The sequence below is a fragment of the Anomaloglossus baeobatrachus genome, chromosome 5, assembly GCF_048569485.1.
Source record: "Anomaloglossus baeobatrachus isolate aAnoBae1 chromosome 5, aAnoBae1.hap1, whole genome shotgun sequence".
NCBI lineage: Eukaryota > Metazoa > Chordata > Amphibia > Anura > Aromobatidae > Anomaloglossus > Anomaloglossus baeobatrachus.
This window is the reverse complement of record NC_134357.1, coordinates 59455417-59471654: the sequence shown is the minus strand read 5'-3', so window position 1 is coordinate 59471654 and position 16238 is coordinate 59455417. Positions and strand designations below refer to the sequence as shown.

The following is a 16238-nucleotide window of genomic DNA, read 5'->3' as shown; positions in this document are numbered from 1 at the left end:
AAATCTGCTGCCATCTACCAAGATAATGAAGATCAAAAGAGAGTGGACATTTACTACGACAAATATCCCAAACATACAGCCAAAGAAGCTCTCAATTGGTTTCAGAGAAAGAAAATAAAGCTACTAGAATGGCCAAGCTGATCACTGGAGCTGAATGCATCAGAAAATTTATAGAAGGAACTAATGTTCAGAGTTCATGGATGGAACCCATAAGATCTTCATGATCTTTAGGATTTGAAGTGTGTTTGTGTGGACGAATGGACCAAAATCACACCTGAGTAATGCATGAAACAAGTGTGGCGCCCTGGACAAGCCAGGTCGTCACAGGTACTGCAACAACACACCCCACACCCCGGCTAGGCACACCGAAGTCAGACAAAAATCCTTGTTGCCTCCCTCCAGGGGCTGATGTCCACACCAGGGGGTGGGCCAGGCGGTTGGCCTCGCCCACCGAGGAGTTCACAGTCCTGGAGGCGGGAAAAGGCAGTAGAGTGTAGAGAAGAGGAGTTTTGGAGTGAAGGAGGGAAGTGGTAGTAGAGGAGACTGACTGTGTCCGGGTCCGTGGCCCGGGCACATACAGCAAGGTTGGCAGACGGTGGTGACCGTCTGCAGGAGAGGCTGATTGAAGTGAACCGTAAGGACCGGGGACGGGCGGTGGCCCGCCGGTACCAGATCGGGGAGCCAAGAGAAGCCAGCACCATTCGGCAGGGCCTACGGACCCCGACCAGGCTAGGAGTCGCCGTAAAACCGGTCAAATCCGTTAGCGAAGGGAACCTCCGGGGTTTCCCAGCAGTCAAGAATCGATTTAAGGCAACAGCTCAAACTGTGAAGGGAAACACAGTCACCACCAAGGCTACAGTTCCCAGGGCCAGAGCCTGCGGGCAAAAGGGGCACCCTCAGCATACAGCCAAGCTGGGGAGCGGGTTACCGGTGGGAAGCCACCAGAACCGAGAACACAACACAGGTGCAGGGAAAGGCAGTCACCACCAACTTACCGGGAGGAGAACAACCGCAGCCGTCTGGGGGACCCGTCCATCCAGCCATTTGTTTTACCGGAGACTTTGTGTTCATCATTGGCTGAGTGAGTACCACTGTGCCGTGCGGCACCGCGCTGCCCCTGCAACCCTGCACCTCACCAGGTCCCGCAACCCACCTGCCATCCTCCCCTCACCGGGCCCCGGGACAACCAACCCCCCTACCCACGGAGGAGAAAAACAACATCCAAGCTGCTCCCTGTCATCGCTCCCGGGATCCCCGTCCAGAGCAGTGGTGGTGTCACAACCTCACCACAACCGTGGGTGGCGTCACGGACAATAAATCCCCAAAATCATTCCCCTTTTCACTCACGGGCGAGGACCGCCACTCGAGTCCCCAGGATCCAGCCCACCGCTCGAGCCACCACCGAGCAGCAGCAGCCGGACCCGAGCAGTGGGTGAGCGCAGCGTCCCCTCCCCGCCCGTGACACAAGTTTTTCCGTGCAGGAGGCGTCTTGAAGCTGTCATCACCAACAAAGGCTTTTGTACGAAGTATCAATTAAATTTCAGTTAGCGAGTTTAATACTTTTTTCCCTTTGTTATTTTTCATTAGTTCACATCACTAAATTTATAAAAAATTATGGTTAGATTGTTAGATTTCTTTACCTGTGTGGATTGGACGAGTTGTTCCGGACATCTGGCGAGAAATTCAAGCCAATAGCAACTTTAGAAATACACTGTGTGCAGAATTATTAGGCAAGTTGTATCTTAGAGGATTTTTTTATTATTGATCAACATCTATGTTCTCAATCAACCCAAAAGACTCATAAATATCAAAGCTTAATATGTTTGGAAGTTGGAGTGGGGTTTTTTAGATTTGGCTATCTTAGGAGGATATCTGTTTGTGCAGGTAACTATTACTGTGCAGGATTATTAGGCAACTTAATAAAAAACAAATATATTCCCATCTCACTTGTTTATTTTCACCAGGTAAATCAATATAACTGCATAAAATTTAGAAATAAACATTTCTGACATGCAAAAACAAAACCCCAAAAAATTAGTGACCGATATAGCCACCTTTCTTTATGATGACACTCAACAGCCTACCATCCATAGATTCTGTCATTGCTTGATCTGTTTACGATCAACATTGCGTGCAGCAGCCACCACAGCCTCCAGACACTGTTCGGAGAGGTGTACTGTTTTCCCTCCCTGTAGATCTCACATTTTATGAGGGACCACAGGTTCTCTATGGGGTTCAGATCAGGTGCACAAGGGGGCCATGTCCTTATTTTTTCATCTTTTAAACCTTTACTGGCCAGCCACACTGTGGAGTACTTGGATGCATGTGATGGAGCATTGTCCTGCATGAAAATCATGTTTTCTTGAATGATACCGACTTCTTCCTGTACCCCTGCTTGCAGTTGTTTCCAGAAACTGGCAGTATATCTGGGAGTTGAGCTTCACTCCATCCTCAACCTAAAAAGGTCCCACAAGTTCATCTTTGTTGATACCAGCCCATACCAGTACCCCACCTCAACATTACTGGCGTCTGAGTCAGAGTGGAGCTCTCTGCCCTTTACTGATCTAGCCTCTGGCCCATCCATCTGGCCCATCAAGAGTCACTCTCATTTCATCAGTCCATAAAACCTTTGAAAAATCAGTCTTAAGATATTTCTTGGCCCAGTCTTGACGTTTTATCTTATGTTTTTTGCTCAAAGGTGGTCGTTTTTCAGCTTTCCTTACCATGGCAATGTCCCTGAGTATGGCACACCTTATGCTTTTTGATACTCCAGTAACGTTGCAGCTCTGAAATATGGGCAAACTAGTGGCAAATGGCATCTTGGCAGCTTCACGCTTGATTTTCCTCAATTCATGGGCAGTTATTTTGCGCCTTTTTTGCCCAACACACTTCTTGCGACCCTGTTGGCTATTTGCCATGAAACGCTTGATTGTTCGGTGATCACGCTTCAAAAGTTTGGTAATTTCAAGACTGCTGCATACCTCTGCAAGACATCTCACAATTTTGGACTTTTCAGAGCCCATCAAATCTCTCTTCTGACCCATTTTGCCAAAGGAAAGGACGTTGCCTGATAAGTATGCACCCCTTATATAGGGTGTTGATGTCATTACACCACACCCCTCCTCATTACAGAGATGCACATCAGCTGAGTTACTTAATTGGTAGTTGGCTCTCAGCCTATACAGCTTGGAGTAAGACAACATGTATAAAAAGTATCATGTGATCAAAATACTCATTTGCCTAATAATTCTGCACACAGTGTATATTTAATTAGAAAATCGATGATTCTTTCAATACTTACTTCACACATTTTATTTGTAAATATATATATATAAATATATATACTTTTATAAATAAATATAGAGAGCGGAATATATATATATATATATATATATATACACTACAGATCAAAAGTTTGGACACACCTCATCTCTAGAAGAACTGTTAAGAGGACGCTTTGTGCAGCAGGCCTTCATGGTAAAATAGCTGCTAGGAAACCACTGCTAAGGACAGGCAACAAGCAGAAGAGACTTGTTTGGGCTAAATAACACAAGGAATGGACATTAGACCAGTGGAAATCTGTGCTTTGCTCTGATGAGTCCAATTTTGAGATCTTTGGATCCAACCACCGTGTCTTTGTAGAAAAGGTGAACGGATGGACTCTACATGGCTGGTTCCCACCGTGAAGTATGGAGGAGGAGGTGTGATGGTGTGGGGGTGCTTTTCTGGTGACACTGTTGGGGATTTATTCAAAATTGAAGGCATGCAGAACCAGCATGGCTACCACAGCATCTTGCAGCGGTGTGCTATTCCATCCGGTTTGTGTATAGTTGGACCATCATTTATTTTTCAACAAGACAATAACCCCAAACACACTTCCAGGCTGTGTAAGAGCTATTTGACTAAGAAGGAGAGTGATGGGGTGCTACGCCAGATGACCTGGCTCCACAGTCACCAGACCTGAACCCAATCGAGGTGGTTTGGGGTGAGCTGGACCGCAGAGTGGAGGCAAAAGGGCCAACAAGTGCTAAGTATCTCTGGGAACTCCTTCAAGACTGTTGGAAGACCATTTCCGGTGACTACCTCTTGAAGCTCATCAAGAGAATGCCAAGAGTGTGCAAAGCAGTAATCAAAGCAAAAGGTGGCTACTCTGAAGAACCTAGAATATAAGACATATTTTCAGGTGTTTCACACTTTTTTAAGTATTTCATTCCACATGTGTTAATTCATAGCTTTGATGTCTTCAATGTGAATCTACAATTTTTAGAGTCATGAAAATAAAAAAAACTCTTTGAATGAGAAGGTGTGTCCAAACGTTTGGTCTGTACTGTATATATATATATATATATATATATATATATATATATACTGTATATTGCTGAATAAAATATTAATGTTATAACTAGAATAGGACTTGAATATCAGATTAGCGTGCATAAGTACACCAATGACATTTATTTAAACGGGGGGAGACGTACGTAACACTATTCCCGTCCACTAAATGTATAGAACTGTTCCACTTCTGTTGTGCAGCAGTGTCTTCAGTTATCTAGTTAGCTGATCATTGGAGGAACTGGGTGTCAGACCTTCAATGAGCTGATATTGATTATCTATCCAAAGAACAGATCATCAAAATTAATGACCCAGAAAATCCTTTTAAAAAGATTGTAGAGAGTAATATTATTTTTTTTGACTTGAGCAAAAATATTCTTTTAGGGTATGATGCACTAAGCGTAATCTCATTCTTTCCTGAAGTCTGGAGAATATACAGAAAAGCCCATGCAGTGTGCACTAAGTAACGATCATGGGACCTCATTAGACAACCGAATCTTCCAAAAGTTCTAGCACTGTAGAACGAACAGACTCTGCGTGAATGGACTGCCCCATCGTTTTTTTTTATTGAAAGACTGGAATGGTGCTTCTAATCTAAATTCCCTGCACTTAGTCTTATATTTACCAGCTGCCATCTTCACTTTCTACCTGCCCCGCTCCGGTTGGTCTTCAGCAAGTTGTGACCTGTGAGATCTCTGCAGTGTTTTTTGGAGTGATCCGAAGGTTACAACTCAATGTTTTGCACAAACTTTGCCGTCTGTCATGGTGGCATTAGATTCTGCTCACATGTTGATTCTGACACTCTGCCCGATGGTTTCTCTGGTGTCTGGAATCAACAGAGGCAGACTCTGGCATCAACCAGCTGTGTGCTGATTCATAGGCAGGAAAGCAAACGTTAATCTCTGCTAGTCTGCTTGCTTCTTTAATCACGTGTTGCAGGGAGACCTATCACATTTGTTCCCCTCCTATTTATGCTGGTTGAATCCTCGTACTCATGCCAGCTATAGTTTATTCTATATTGGTCTGTCAGGTGTGGTGTCCCAGAAAAGTTTGTTTAAGTTGTGCCTATTGCTTGGAGCAATTGTGGAGTTTACCCCTGTTGTTTTCTACTTCCTTCCTGCTCTTTCTTTTTCCTCCTGAATCTCTTATTGTCTTTACTTTTGTGTGTGTAATATGTGACAGAGTTTTGTTTTTTCCATTGCCTGTCATTTTCTGTGGTTTTCAACACACTCCTGTCCCATCCCTCCTTGGGGGAGGGTGAATCATACTGGTCAGGATCAGGGCCAGGAAGGAGACTCAGGCCTCTCCACCATCAGGAATAACCCAGAGATTAAAGATATCATGGAGTGCCTACCTTGAGAGACAGCTTAGGAGCCCCGGTTCCACACTATCCCAAAGTTATTGTGACGGTGTCACACTGAACTGAGGGAAACACTGAAGCTAATAGCTAGTATGACTTCAGTGAGCAATAAGCAGATTTCCCCACTATAGGGTGATAGAGTAGTCAGCACGCCGGGTCTGCAACAGGAGGTCTAGTCAATAGAACAGGAGTAAACAAATCATAGTCAGGTGATAGCCAGGGGTCAGGAACCGGGAAGTCACAAATACTGGAGAAGGGGAAGATGGACATGAGGATAGAAACGATAATACAGTGAGGATACAGGTCAGAGATGGGGAAGTCTGGAAACAGAGACGAACGAACAGAGGAGAATGCGGTGCAGGACGGGAAGATAGTGGAGACAGGGACAAGCCAGGGAAACACAGGTCAGAATGGGTCAAGAGGGACACCCAAGTCAGATTAGGTCAGAAGTGAAACGGAAGTTCAGAATAGGTCAGGACAGAACACAGGTCACTCACAGGAACAAACGCAGCTGAGCCAGAAATATCACTGGTGATGTTCCAAAGGAGTAGCACCAGGATATAGCGACCAGACCTTCAGAACGAGGCAGAGTGAATTAACTCCTCACATGACCTGTAACCCCGAGCGGGAATACCAGCAATGGGTCAGCGATGGCTGAGCCAGGCAGGAATCATGACAGTAACTCTATGAGATCCTCATTCTGCTTTGTTCTGGCTCTCATAGACTTACATTGAGCAATTGTGACCATTACCTCTGAGTTATGGCAGTCAGAAGTTACGGTCACAAGCTGGTGCCATGGGACCGGGGCAAAGGTGAAGACAGCGGCAGGTGAGTATGTATATTACTAGGGGCAGTAACTTTGCATTACACCAATAGCACCACTCCAGGGCTGAACAAAAAAACTCTGTAGTGGTGCTTTAACACAACTAAACTCCCTTAGAACACATGGGTGGATCAAGTAATTTATCTGCCATGTTAGTACTTATAAGCACTTCCTGCATAAAAGCTTGGCCTGAGAAAAGATAACGACTTTTCAATATAACTACATAGAAATAGAATGACAGGTTGATGGTTCATTCCTTTATTCTTCTCACTACATGTAGCTGGCCTTTGGAGAACATCGTCTTCTTCAACTTTTATTTGTTTATTTATAGACATGTATTCTTTTCATGAACTTTCTGGTTCATGGTGTTTTTTGATGTGTAAGTCAGGCAGTCTAGAAGCACTGACAAGTGAAATGCATTTGAGGCTCTGATCCCAGTCACCCAGGTACCCACTTCAATTGCAGCAACTTTTCAACTTTTGCTAACATTCAGAATGAAAATCGTACTCACAATTTCTCAAGGGAGTTTAATCCAAGAAAAGATCTTTTCTTTACAAGAGATATCTTGTTATTGCTGAGAATTCTATAAAAGCACAAAAAGAGAAAACGGTTAGCAAAGTAGAGACATTTCTTTTGCTTTTCCCATAAATTATAGCGTCATATGCCCATTACATGTAATTCAGCCTTTTGCTCATATGATAATTATTTAATACAAAGTTATCCAATAAACTGTCAGCGCTATCTTGCAATATAATGTATAGTGTAATGGCGCTGTTATACTGATTGATACCTTTGGTGAAGAAATCTGCCTCCTTGCTCTTCTTTAATCACCATTTGAAGCTTTTTGCAAATTAGATTTGGGGGGCACAGAGGCTGGACTGTGCACTGGGTCTTCTCCTCCCTGTCTGTGATTCCCCGGGTGCTCGTCCTGCCTCCAGTCTGTGAGTGACAGATCACTGCTGACATTTCATTCATAGGAGACAGGTCATTCACAGACCAGAGGCAGGCGGAGGGGCTGGGAATCACAGACAGGGAGGAGAAGACCCTGTGCACAGTCCAGCCCCTGTGCACCGAAATCTAATTAGTAGAAAGCTTCCAATGCTTGAATGTCTAATCAGAAAATGACACTTAGGAATACTGTTAATGTGGAACTATTACTGCGCTGCTGAAGATACAACACACATCCAGGAGATCCACCAGTATGACCCATGGATTTCTTGATGAAGAAGTGGGGCACACTTTGAAACGCATTGAATTAAACCACCTTGCATTATACCTCTCCTGAATGTCTCGTATCTTCAGCAGCACAGTAAGGCTATGTGCACATGTGGCGTATAGTCACTGCAGAAATTTCTGCATCGATCTGAAGAGCACACGTGCGCTTCAAATCGCTGCAGAAAATGTCCGTAGTGAAAAAAAAAAGCCGTTTCCATGCGCTCTGCCGGCAGCTCCTGCCATAGACAGAGCAGGGGCTGCCGGCAAATCGCACGGAAGAAGTGACATGTCACTTCTTAGAACGCGCGCTTCGGGCAGCAGCCGAAGCGCTGCGCTCTAAGACGCCACGTGCGCACGTCTCCTGCATAATCTCCATAGATTATGCATGGGACGCAGGACGCATGCAGTTACGCTGCGCTACAAAGCGCAGTGTAACTGCATGTAATTACGCAACGTGCGCACATAGCCTAATAGTTCCACATTAACAGTGTTCCCAAGTGTAATTTTCTGATTAGGCATTCAAGCACTTGAAGCTTTCTACTAATTGGATTTCAGCGCACAGAGGCTGGACTGTGCACTGGGTCTTCTCCTCCCTGTCTGTGATTCCCCGGGTGCTCCTCCTGCCTCCAGTCTGTGAATGAGAGATCACTGCTGACGTTTCATTCATAGGAGGCAGGTCATTCACAGACCAGAGGCAGGTGGAGGAGCTGGGGAATCACAGACAGGGAGGAGAAGACCCTGTGCACAGTCCGGCCCCTGTGCACCGAAATCTAATTAGTAGAAAGCTTCCAATGCTTGAATGTCTAATCAGAAAATGACACTTGGGAACACTGTTAATGTGGAACTATTACTGCACTGCTGAAGATACGACACACATCCAGGAGATCCACCAGTATGACCCATGGATTTCTTGATGAAGAAGTGGGGCACATTTCGAAACACATTGAATTAAACCACCTTGCATTATACCTCTCCTGAATGTGTCGTATCTTCAGCAGCGCAGTAATAGTTCCACATTAACAGTGTTCCCAAGTGTCATTTTCTGATTAAACATTTAAGCACTTGAAGCTTTCTACTAATTGGATTTCAGCGCACAGGGGCCGGACTGTGCATTGGGTCTTCTCCTCCCTTTCTGTGATTTCCCAGGCCCTCTTCCTGCCTCCAGTCTGTGAATGACAAATCACTGCTGACATTTCATTCATAGGAGACAGATCATTCACAGACCAGAGGCAGGTGGAGGGGCTGGGGAATCACAGACAGGGAGGAGAAGACCCAGTGCACAGTCTGGCCCCTGTGCACTGAAATCTAATTAGTAGAAAGCATCCAATGCTTGAATGTCTAATTAGAAAATGACACTTAAGGCCGCTTTACACGCTGTGATCTCGCTAGCATGTGCACCCGTCCCCATCATTTGTGCGTCACGGGCAAATCGCTGCCCGTGGCGCACAACATCGTGAGGACCCGTCACACTACTTGCCTGCCTAGTGGCGTCGCTGTGAACGGCGAACTGCCTCCTTTCTAAGGGGGCGGTTCGTTCGGCGTCACAGCGACGTCACTAAGCGGCCGTCCAATAGAAGCGGAGGGGCAGAGAGGGACGGGACGTAACATCCCGCCCACCTCCTTCCTTCCTTCCGCATTGCCGGCGGCTGCAGGTAAGGTGAGGTTCCTCATTCCTGCGGGGTCACACGGAGCGATGTGTGCTGCCGCAGGAATGACGAACATCGTGCCTGCAGCAGCAACGATAATTGGGAATAGGGGGGAATGTCACTGATTAGCGATTTTGAATGTTTTTGCGACTATTCAAAATCGCTCATAGGTGTCACATGCAACGACATCGCTAACGGTGCCGGATGTGCGTCACAAATTCTATGACCCCAACGACATCGCTTTAGCGATGTCGTAGCGTGTAAAGCAGCCTAATGTGGAACTATTACTGCGCTGCTGAAGGTACGACACACATCCAGGAGATCCTCCGGTATGACCCATGGATTTGTTGATGAAGAAGTGGGGTAACACTTCGAAACTTGTAGAATTAAACCACCTTGCATTATACCTCTCTTTGATGTGTGTCGTATCTTCAGCAGTGCAGTAATAGTTCCACCTTTACAGTGTTCCCGAGAGGCTTCTTCAGCACGTGGACTTTGCAGCAGCTGGTTACAGGCTTAATATCTGGTTGTGTGATTCACACCCCAATAAGGTGAGCACATTCCCTTTATTACTTTTATTCTGTGTTACTGGTTAAGACCCTATTGCGCTTTCTTTTGCCTCCAGGCTTGTAATCAGAAAATGACTATTTTAGACTAATACTTCCTGTTCTTTCAGGAGGAGTTTTCAGAAGTCTCATTATCGTCACAGACAGAGTAACAATAACACTTTTATCCCCATCTGATAACACAATATCCACTATTCAGAATGGATGACGTTTCTGCTCCCCTGCCCCCCTCCCTTTATAATGACCTCTGCACACGCTCATTATATGTTTTAGTACACAATTTGGGGTCTGAATAAGTCTGTTGCTGCTAATGTATGTGTGCATCTTTGTGAGTCCAGAATTGCTCAAGTGGGCAAACTGCAAGATTGAAAAATACAAAAAGATTATTTTTTGTTTTAAAAAGTGAAGCTATTAGGTGACCCAATGCCCCCTACTAATCAGCAGCTTTCTGACAGTGTCCAATATGCACAGTGAGCTGCCAATCAGTGGTGTGAGCAGATCAATATACAGCTCAGCATTCTGAGATCTGCTAGATCCGCAGCAGAGAAAACCTTGATTGTATCAAAATAACAGCAAACAGCTCAGTAAGTGACACATCGCTGGAATCAGGGTCTTTCTTCCTACATCATTCTTCTCTTAGATTACATAGCAAAACCGTGGTAACAGATTCCCTTTAAGGCTGCTTGCGTTCTGTACCATTTTGACAACTTCCCAGATCTCCTTCTTCACCAACATGGCGTTTACCACAATATATATTTTTCCATTAATGACTATAATTTTGCATTGTATCCTATCTTGGGCAGTAAAGGAGAGAAGCACATTGGTTGGTTTCTTTCTTTGGCAAAGCAGACCTAAAAATCACATTAAAAGTCAAAAGTCGTGTATTTCATGTGGTGTCGTCACCGAGGCTGCAAGTTCTAATTAGACAATAATAACACATACCATATGCCTCCGGGCCCACGTGTGGTACCCGCAAGATGAAGATGGCTGCGAATGCTGAAATATTGACATTTGTTATTGTAACACTTGCCTGCTGATGCTGACACAACCATCCTTGAGTACAGCGATGCCAGTCACAGGCATTTCAATGTCTTGTATGGAGAACATATGGCAAAAGTCAATATTTTTGTCAAGCATTGAGAAAAATATTAATTCTGAGCATTTCTTGATTATTTATGCAGCTACGGTCCATGTGTCTTTTCCATCTCTAGAATTTCTACTTGCTGTTTTACATAAATACCCAAAAAGGAATCTGAATGGAATATGTGTAAGGCCTCTTTCACACGCCCGTGAAAAACCACGCACGTCTTCCACGGACGTGTCAAAGGTGCGTTTTGCCCTCCGTGAGCTGTGTTTATGGCTCACGTGTGTTCTTCGTGTGTTATCCGTGATAACACACGGAGAATGGGAATTTCTGCTCACCTGTCCCTGGCGTTGCTGTCCGTGGTGCTGATCTTCGGTATCCGGTCCTGCCGACTCCCCGCTGCTGCTGCTTCCGGCCGCAGTGAAGTGAATATTCAATGAGCATAATGAACGGCGGTCAGAAGCAAGTGAGAGACTGCAGGGCTGGAGAAAGTGAGTAAAGTTTTGTTATTTTTTTCTAAGACACGTGTGTTTTCTCCAGCGCGTGTCACATGGAACACCTCCGTGTGGTCTGTTTGCGTTCCATGTGACACCCGTGATGCTGGAGAAAAATAGACATGTTGACATGTGTAGCACACGGGCACACGTATGCTCCACACGTACACACGTTCCATGGCTGAACACGCACGTGAGCGCAGACCCAGTGATTTTAATGGGTCTACGTGTGCCCGTGTCTCCGGTACGTGAGAAAACTGACCAAACACGTACCGGAGGCACGGACGTGTGAAAGAGGCCTAAGCCTGGCCTGGAGCGCTAATCGCGGTCAAGGGATGCCCTCTTTTAGTCCGCGCCATGGCCATCCCCACAGAGCAGGGGGGACTATTGTTCACGTTTGTTCTGGAGGCCTGGCTGGTGTGAGGGGTGGTATCGTGCAGGTCATACCTCTGGAGCTCCTGCACGTCGCCGGTAGCTAAGGTGTCAGGTCCCTCCGACGGAGAAAGCAAACATGGAGGCAAACAGTTATTTTTCTGGTTAACTTCTAGTCCAACAGTTCAGACTTTACAGTTGAAACAGCGGGAACATTTTCTTAGTTCAATTTTAACAGACCTTAGTTTCACTGCAACAAAGCCTCTCATGCTGTGGACAACATCTTCTACACTTGGTTCATTACAAAGTTACATTGATCTTAGGTCGAACCCCTATCGGACTACCTTCTCGTCGCTTCGTTCCGGGGGCTCGAAAAAAGATGCAGTGATTATCGCAGAAGACATCATCTAGTAAGTTCTGTGCATGTCCTGGAAACTCTTGCCAATACGGACAGGAGAGGGGATTCACCACAGTCATAGCGAAGGGCCTTTGACTCGCTGATACCTCTGAAGGTTCTGAGTAGGATGATGAGCTACTGGGATAGCTCATTATCTTAACAGGACACACGCACTTCTCCTCCATTCCCTCTGGCCACAGCCTCTCAGATATTATAAATCCATACTCCTCCACCCAGCCTGGCTTCACAGTCCCACACTTGAGAGTCATGAAGTCCCTTTCGGCTTGGGGTGAGCAGACCACCCACAGGGATTCACATAAGACATTCGACCGGAGTGCAAAGACCATTCAGCTTGTCTAATGTCCGTTACTGTGGCTGCCTAGGCCTAAGCTAAGCATCCTCTAGACCTTTCTGTGGTAGCAATCACTGGGTTCCTGCTACAATCTGGTTTAAGGCACCACCTGTACTTGTGTCTTGGCGCTCCTCGAGGGTTCACGCTATCTTACTGACTGTAAACTACATTTTGGGATAACTCTAACTCAATAACTGCACTCCAAGGTATTGAGCAACCTGCACATCCTAACTATTCATTAATCAGTCCCTATCTAAATATTTAAGATGGAGTCAGCCTGTTCCCTGTGACTGGCTCCTCCTCATATGGGCTACTCACAGAGCTTAACGGTATTCTTACCTATATTTCTCCTGTCGCTAGGCAGATTCTAATATTTACATCTATGAGCACTGCCTAGAACCACCAGTAGATGGCCACACTTAAACTGTATGCGTTGACACATTACATACACAATATATACATAGATACAGTTCACACTACCACAATACAGCACGGTCGGTGTCTTCTGGGCAGGAGCATATGGGCATAGTATACCCCCTTATACATGCACATATTTGGAAAGTGAGATTTTACCATGAAGTTTTTTGCTGTCCTTAAAGACATGTCTCTCTATGTAAAAATCCAGGTTTCATTGAGATTAAATGGATTGAATGTTTTAAAGGTGTTGTCCATACTATCAGTATCAAGTTGGTGGGGGTCTAATATTCAATTCTCTCGCAGATCTTCTGTTGTCAACTCTGGATATTACCAAATGTAAAGTGAACAGCTCCAATCACTGTATCATGATGGTTAACTAATACTGCTTCTCATTTCTTATTTATCTGTTGTGAATGTCATCGAGTGGGTGCTGGTGTGGAGCTCCTTCTGGTGGCCAGGAATGGTAATGAAGCTGAGTTCGAATCTGTGATTCAGACAGGTGATGGAATTAATTGGGAATCCAGGAAATCCTATTGCAGATCAGCTTAGTTTGGTGATAAATGTTCCTACCTGCTTCTGAAGTTGGCTGGGAGTTTTTCCCATTTATTTGGTGCCTGAATCTACTCCAGATAAGTTTACAGTTTCTGTGCTTAATTGCTGGATTTGCACTTAATCCTCAACTGGTGAGGTGGGATTTTTGTCATGCAACTGTGATGTGGGGCTTCCTACACCCCATTGTTTGGAAATCTCTAATTTTTACAGAAAATGCAAAGATCACTTTTGTTTTAATGGTTTTCTTATTGGTGATTGATTACACAGGAGTATACCAAATTTTTTACACCAACAAGTATCGGAAAATGTAATACATTGATGATTCATACCAGCATTTTCCAATGAATGCCAGCTGAACAAAATTTCCCTGCGGTATTGCAAACCCCACCTCACCAGTTGAGGGTTAAGAGTGTTTCTGCATATTCCATTTGGTTTTGTGTTTGGTTTCTGGTATGTGAGGATCTGTTTCTCTGCTTTTGTGAGCAGGGCTGTTCTTCCAGCAATAAAGGGAGGTTGCTCTCTGTTCATATTTGGATTATTTGCACTTTAGAAGATTATTTGTTCTGTGATTTGGTTTCTTCCCATTATATCTGCAGTTCTGTTTAAAGTGTCTAGCACAAGAATACCTGATATAGTGGGGGAGACTCCGTGTGGTCTTAGTATTTTTATTATCAGAAGATTGGTAATTTTTTTGCAGGGTTTTTTGCTGGACGCAATCAGTTATATGTCCTATCCTGTTCTATCTAGTAAGTCGGGCGTCACCTTTGCTGATCTATATTTTTTATCTGTCTTACATCACCATTGTTGCATGTTGGGGGCTTGCTATTTGTTTGGGGACTGCTCCAAGGCAAGTTAGGATTCCTCATTTCTATCTTTAAGGTGTAGCAAGTTTCTCAAACAGTGACGAGGTGTCTAGGTGTGTTAGGAACATCCCACTGCTACTTCTAGCATCTCATAGATAGGGGATTGAGGTCAGCTCAGTTTCCAACTATTCTTGTGGCTTTGTTTTTTCCTGAATAATGGGATTTTTCATGATCGTCCATGGTTACCAGATCATAACATTTATCCTTTAGTTAGTCACGCCACAATACTTACTTATCATGTGAGGTTACTTTGGCAAGTGTAGCTGATGCAGTAAAGAGGGAGGCGCGCCCGGGCTAGAAAGCTACCGAAACAGGATGGTTATCTACCTTCCATACTTGCAGAAATATGATAAAGACAAACTTACTTGGGGTCCAATGGACCCCTTGCAACTCATTAAAGGTTAAGTAAGTGTTGATGTGTAGTTCTCTACAAAGTCCACCACAGTGGTGTGCTGTTCCAACTCTGTTCACTGTGTACATCCGGCTGCTGCCACCACTGAAAACAGCTGATCGGTTGGAGTGCCAGAAGTTGAACTCCCACAGATCACATATTGATGACCCAACCAAAGGATAGGTCATCCATGTTATAAAGCTGGACATCATTTTTATGTACCATATTTTTCAGATTATAAGACGCACTTTTCCTCCCAAACATTTTAGAGGAAAATGAGGGGATGCGTCTTAAAATCCTAATGTAGGTGGAGAATGGGCGCTATGCTGGCTGCAGTGGGCGCTGTGTGGAGCAGGGTGGTGCGAAGGGTGAGATGCTCTGTCGGCGGTGTGGGGCTATGCTGGCTGTGGTGGGCTCTGTGTGGAGCAAGGCAGTTCGGAGGTGAGATGCTCTGTTGGCGGTGTTTTCAGGTCAGTGAACAATACCTTGGTCCAATGAAGTCACTTCCTCCTTGTCCAGTACCCGGGCGTGACATTCAGGAGAACTATATTACATTTCTTTGCAAGTTTTTGGTCTCCATAGGAAAATGGCCGTTAATGGCAGCTTTGAATCAAGAGAGGTCATTTTCCTACACTTTTTAGGCATTTTTGACATACCCTAAGGCGGGCTTTGCACGTTGCGACATCGCAAGCCGATGCTGCGATGTCGCACGCGATAGTCCCCGCCCCCGTCGCAGGTACGATATCGTGTGATAGCTGGCATAGCGAAAATGATCGCTACGCCAGCTTCACACGCACTCACCCGCCCTGCGACCATCGCTCTGGCCGTCGCCCCGCCTCCTTCCTAAGGGGGTGGGTCGTGCGGCGTCATAGCGACGTCACACGGCAGGCGAGCAATAGCGGCGGAAGGGCGGAGATGAGCAGGATGTAAACATCCTGCCCACCTCCTTCCTTCCGCATATCCTACGAAAGCCGCGGTGACGCCGGTAGGAGATGTTCCTCGCTCCTGCGGCTTCACACACAGCGATGTGTGCTGCCGCAGGAACGAGGAACCACATCGGACCGTCGCGTCAGCGTAATTATGGATTACGCCGGCGCTGCACCGATGATACGATTACGACGATTTTGCGCTCGTAAATCGTATCATCTAGGCTTTACACACTACGATGTCGCATGCGATGCCGGATGTGCGTCACTTTCAATTTGACCCCACCGACATCGCACCTGCGATGTCGTAGTGTGCAAAGCCGCCCTAAGGCTATGCCATAAATGCCTAAAATAGGAACACCCATTTAATAAAGCAGTATCTTCTTCCGAAAATAAGGTGCCTTTTCCTTTGATTTGTTTTTTTGCTAGGATTCTTTATTTTTGTTTC

General features: G+C 45.4%; 1 protein-coding gene across 2 annotated transcripts in view; it reads right to left on the bottom strand.

Moving 5' to 3' along the window:
• Positions 1 to 16238, bottom strand: part of ADGRA1 (adhesion G protein-coupled receptor A1) — a 1087584-nt gene that overhangs the window by 997523 nt on the left and 73823 nt on the right. For both annotated transcript variants that reach the window (XM_075348547.1, XM_075348548.1), the window contains exon 2: positions 7027 to 7098. In XM_075348547.1, the coding sequence (XP_075204662.1) occupies positions 7027 to 7098 (72 nt within the window). The remainder of the gene's footprint in view (positions 1 to 7026; positions 7099 to 16238) is intronic.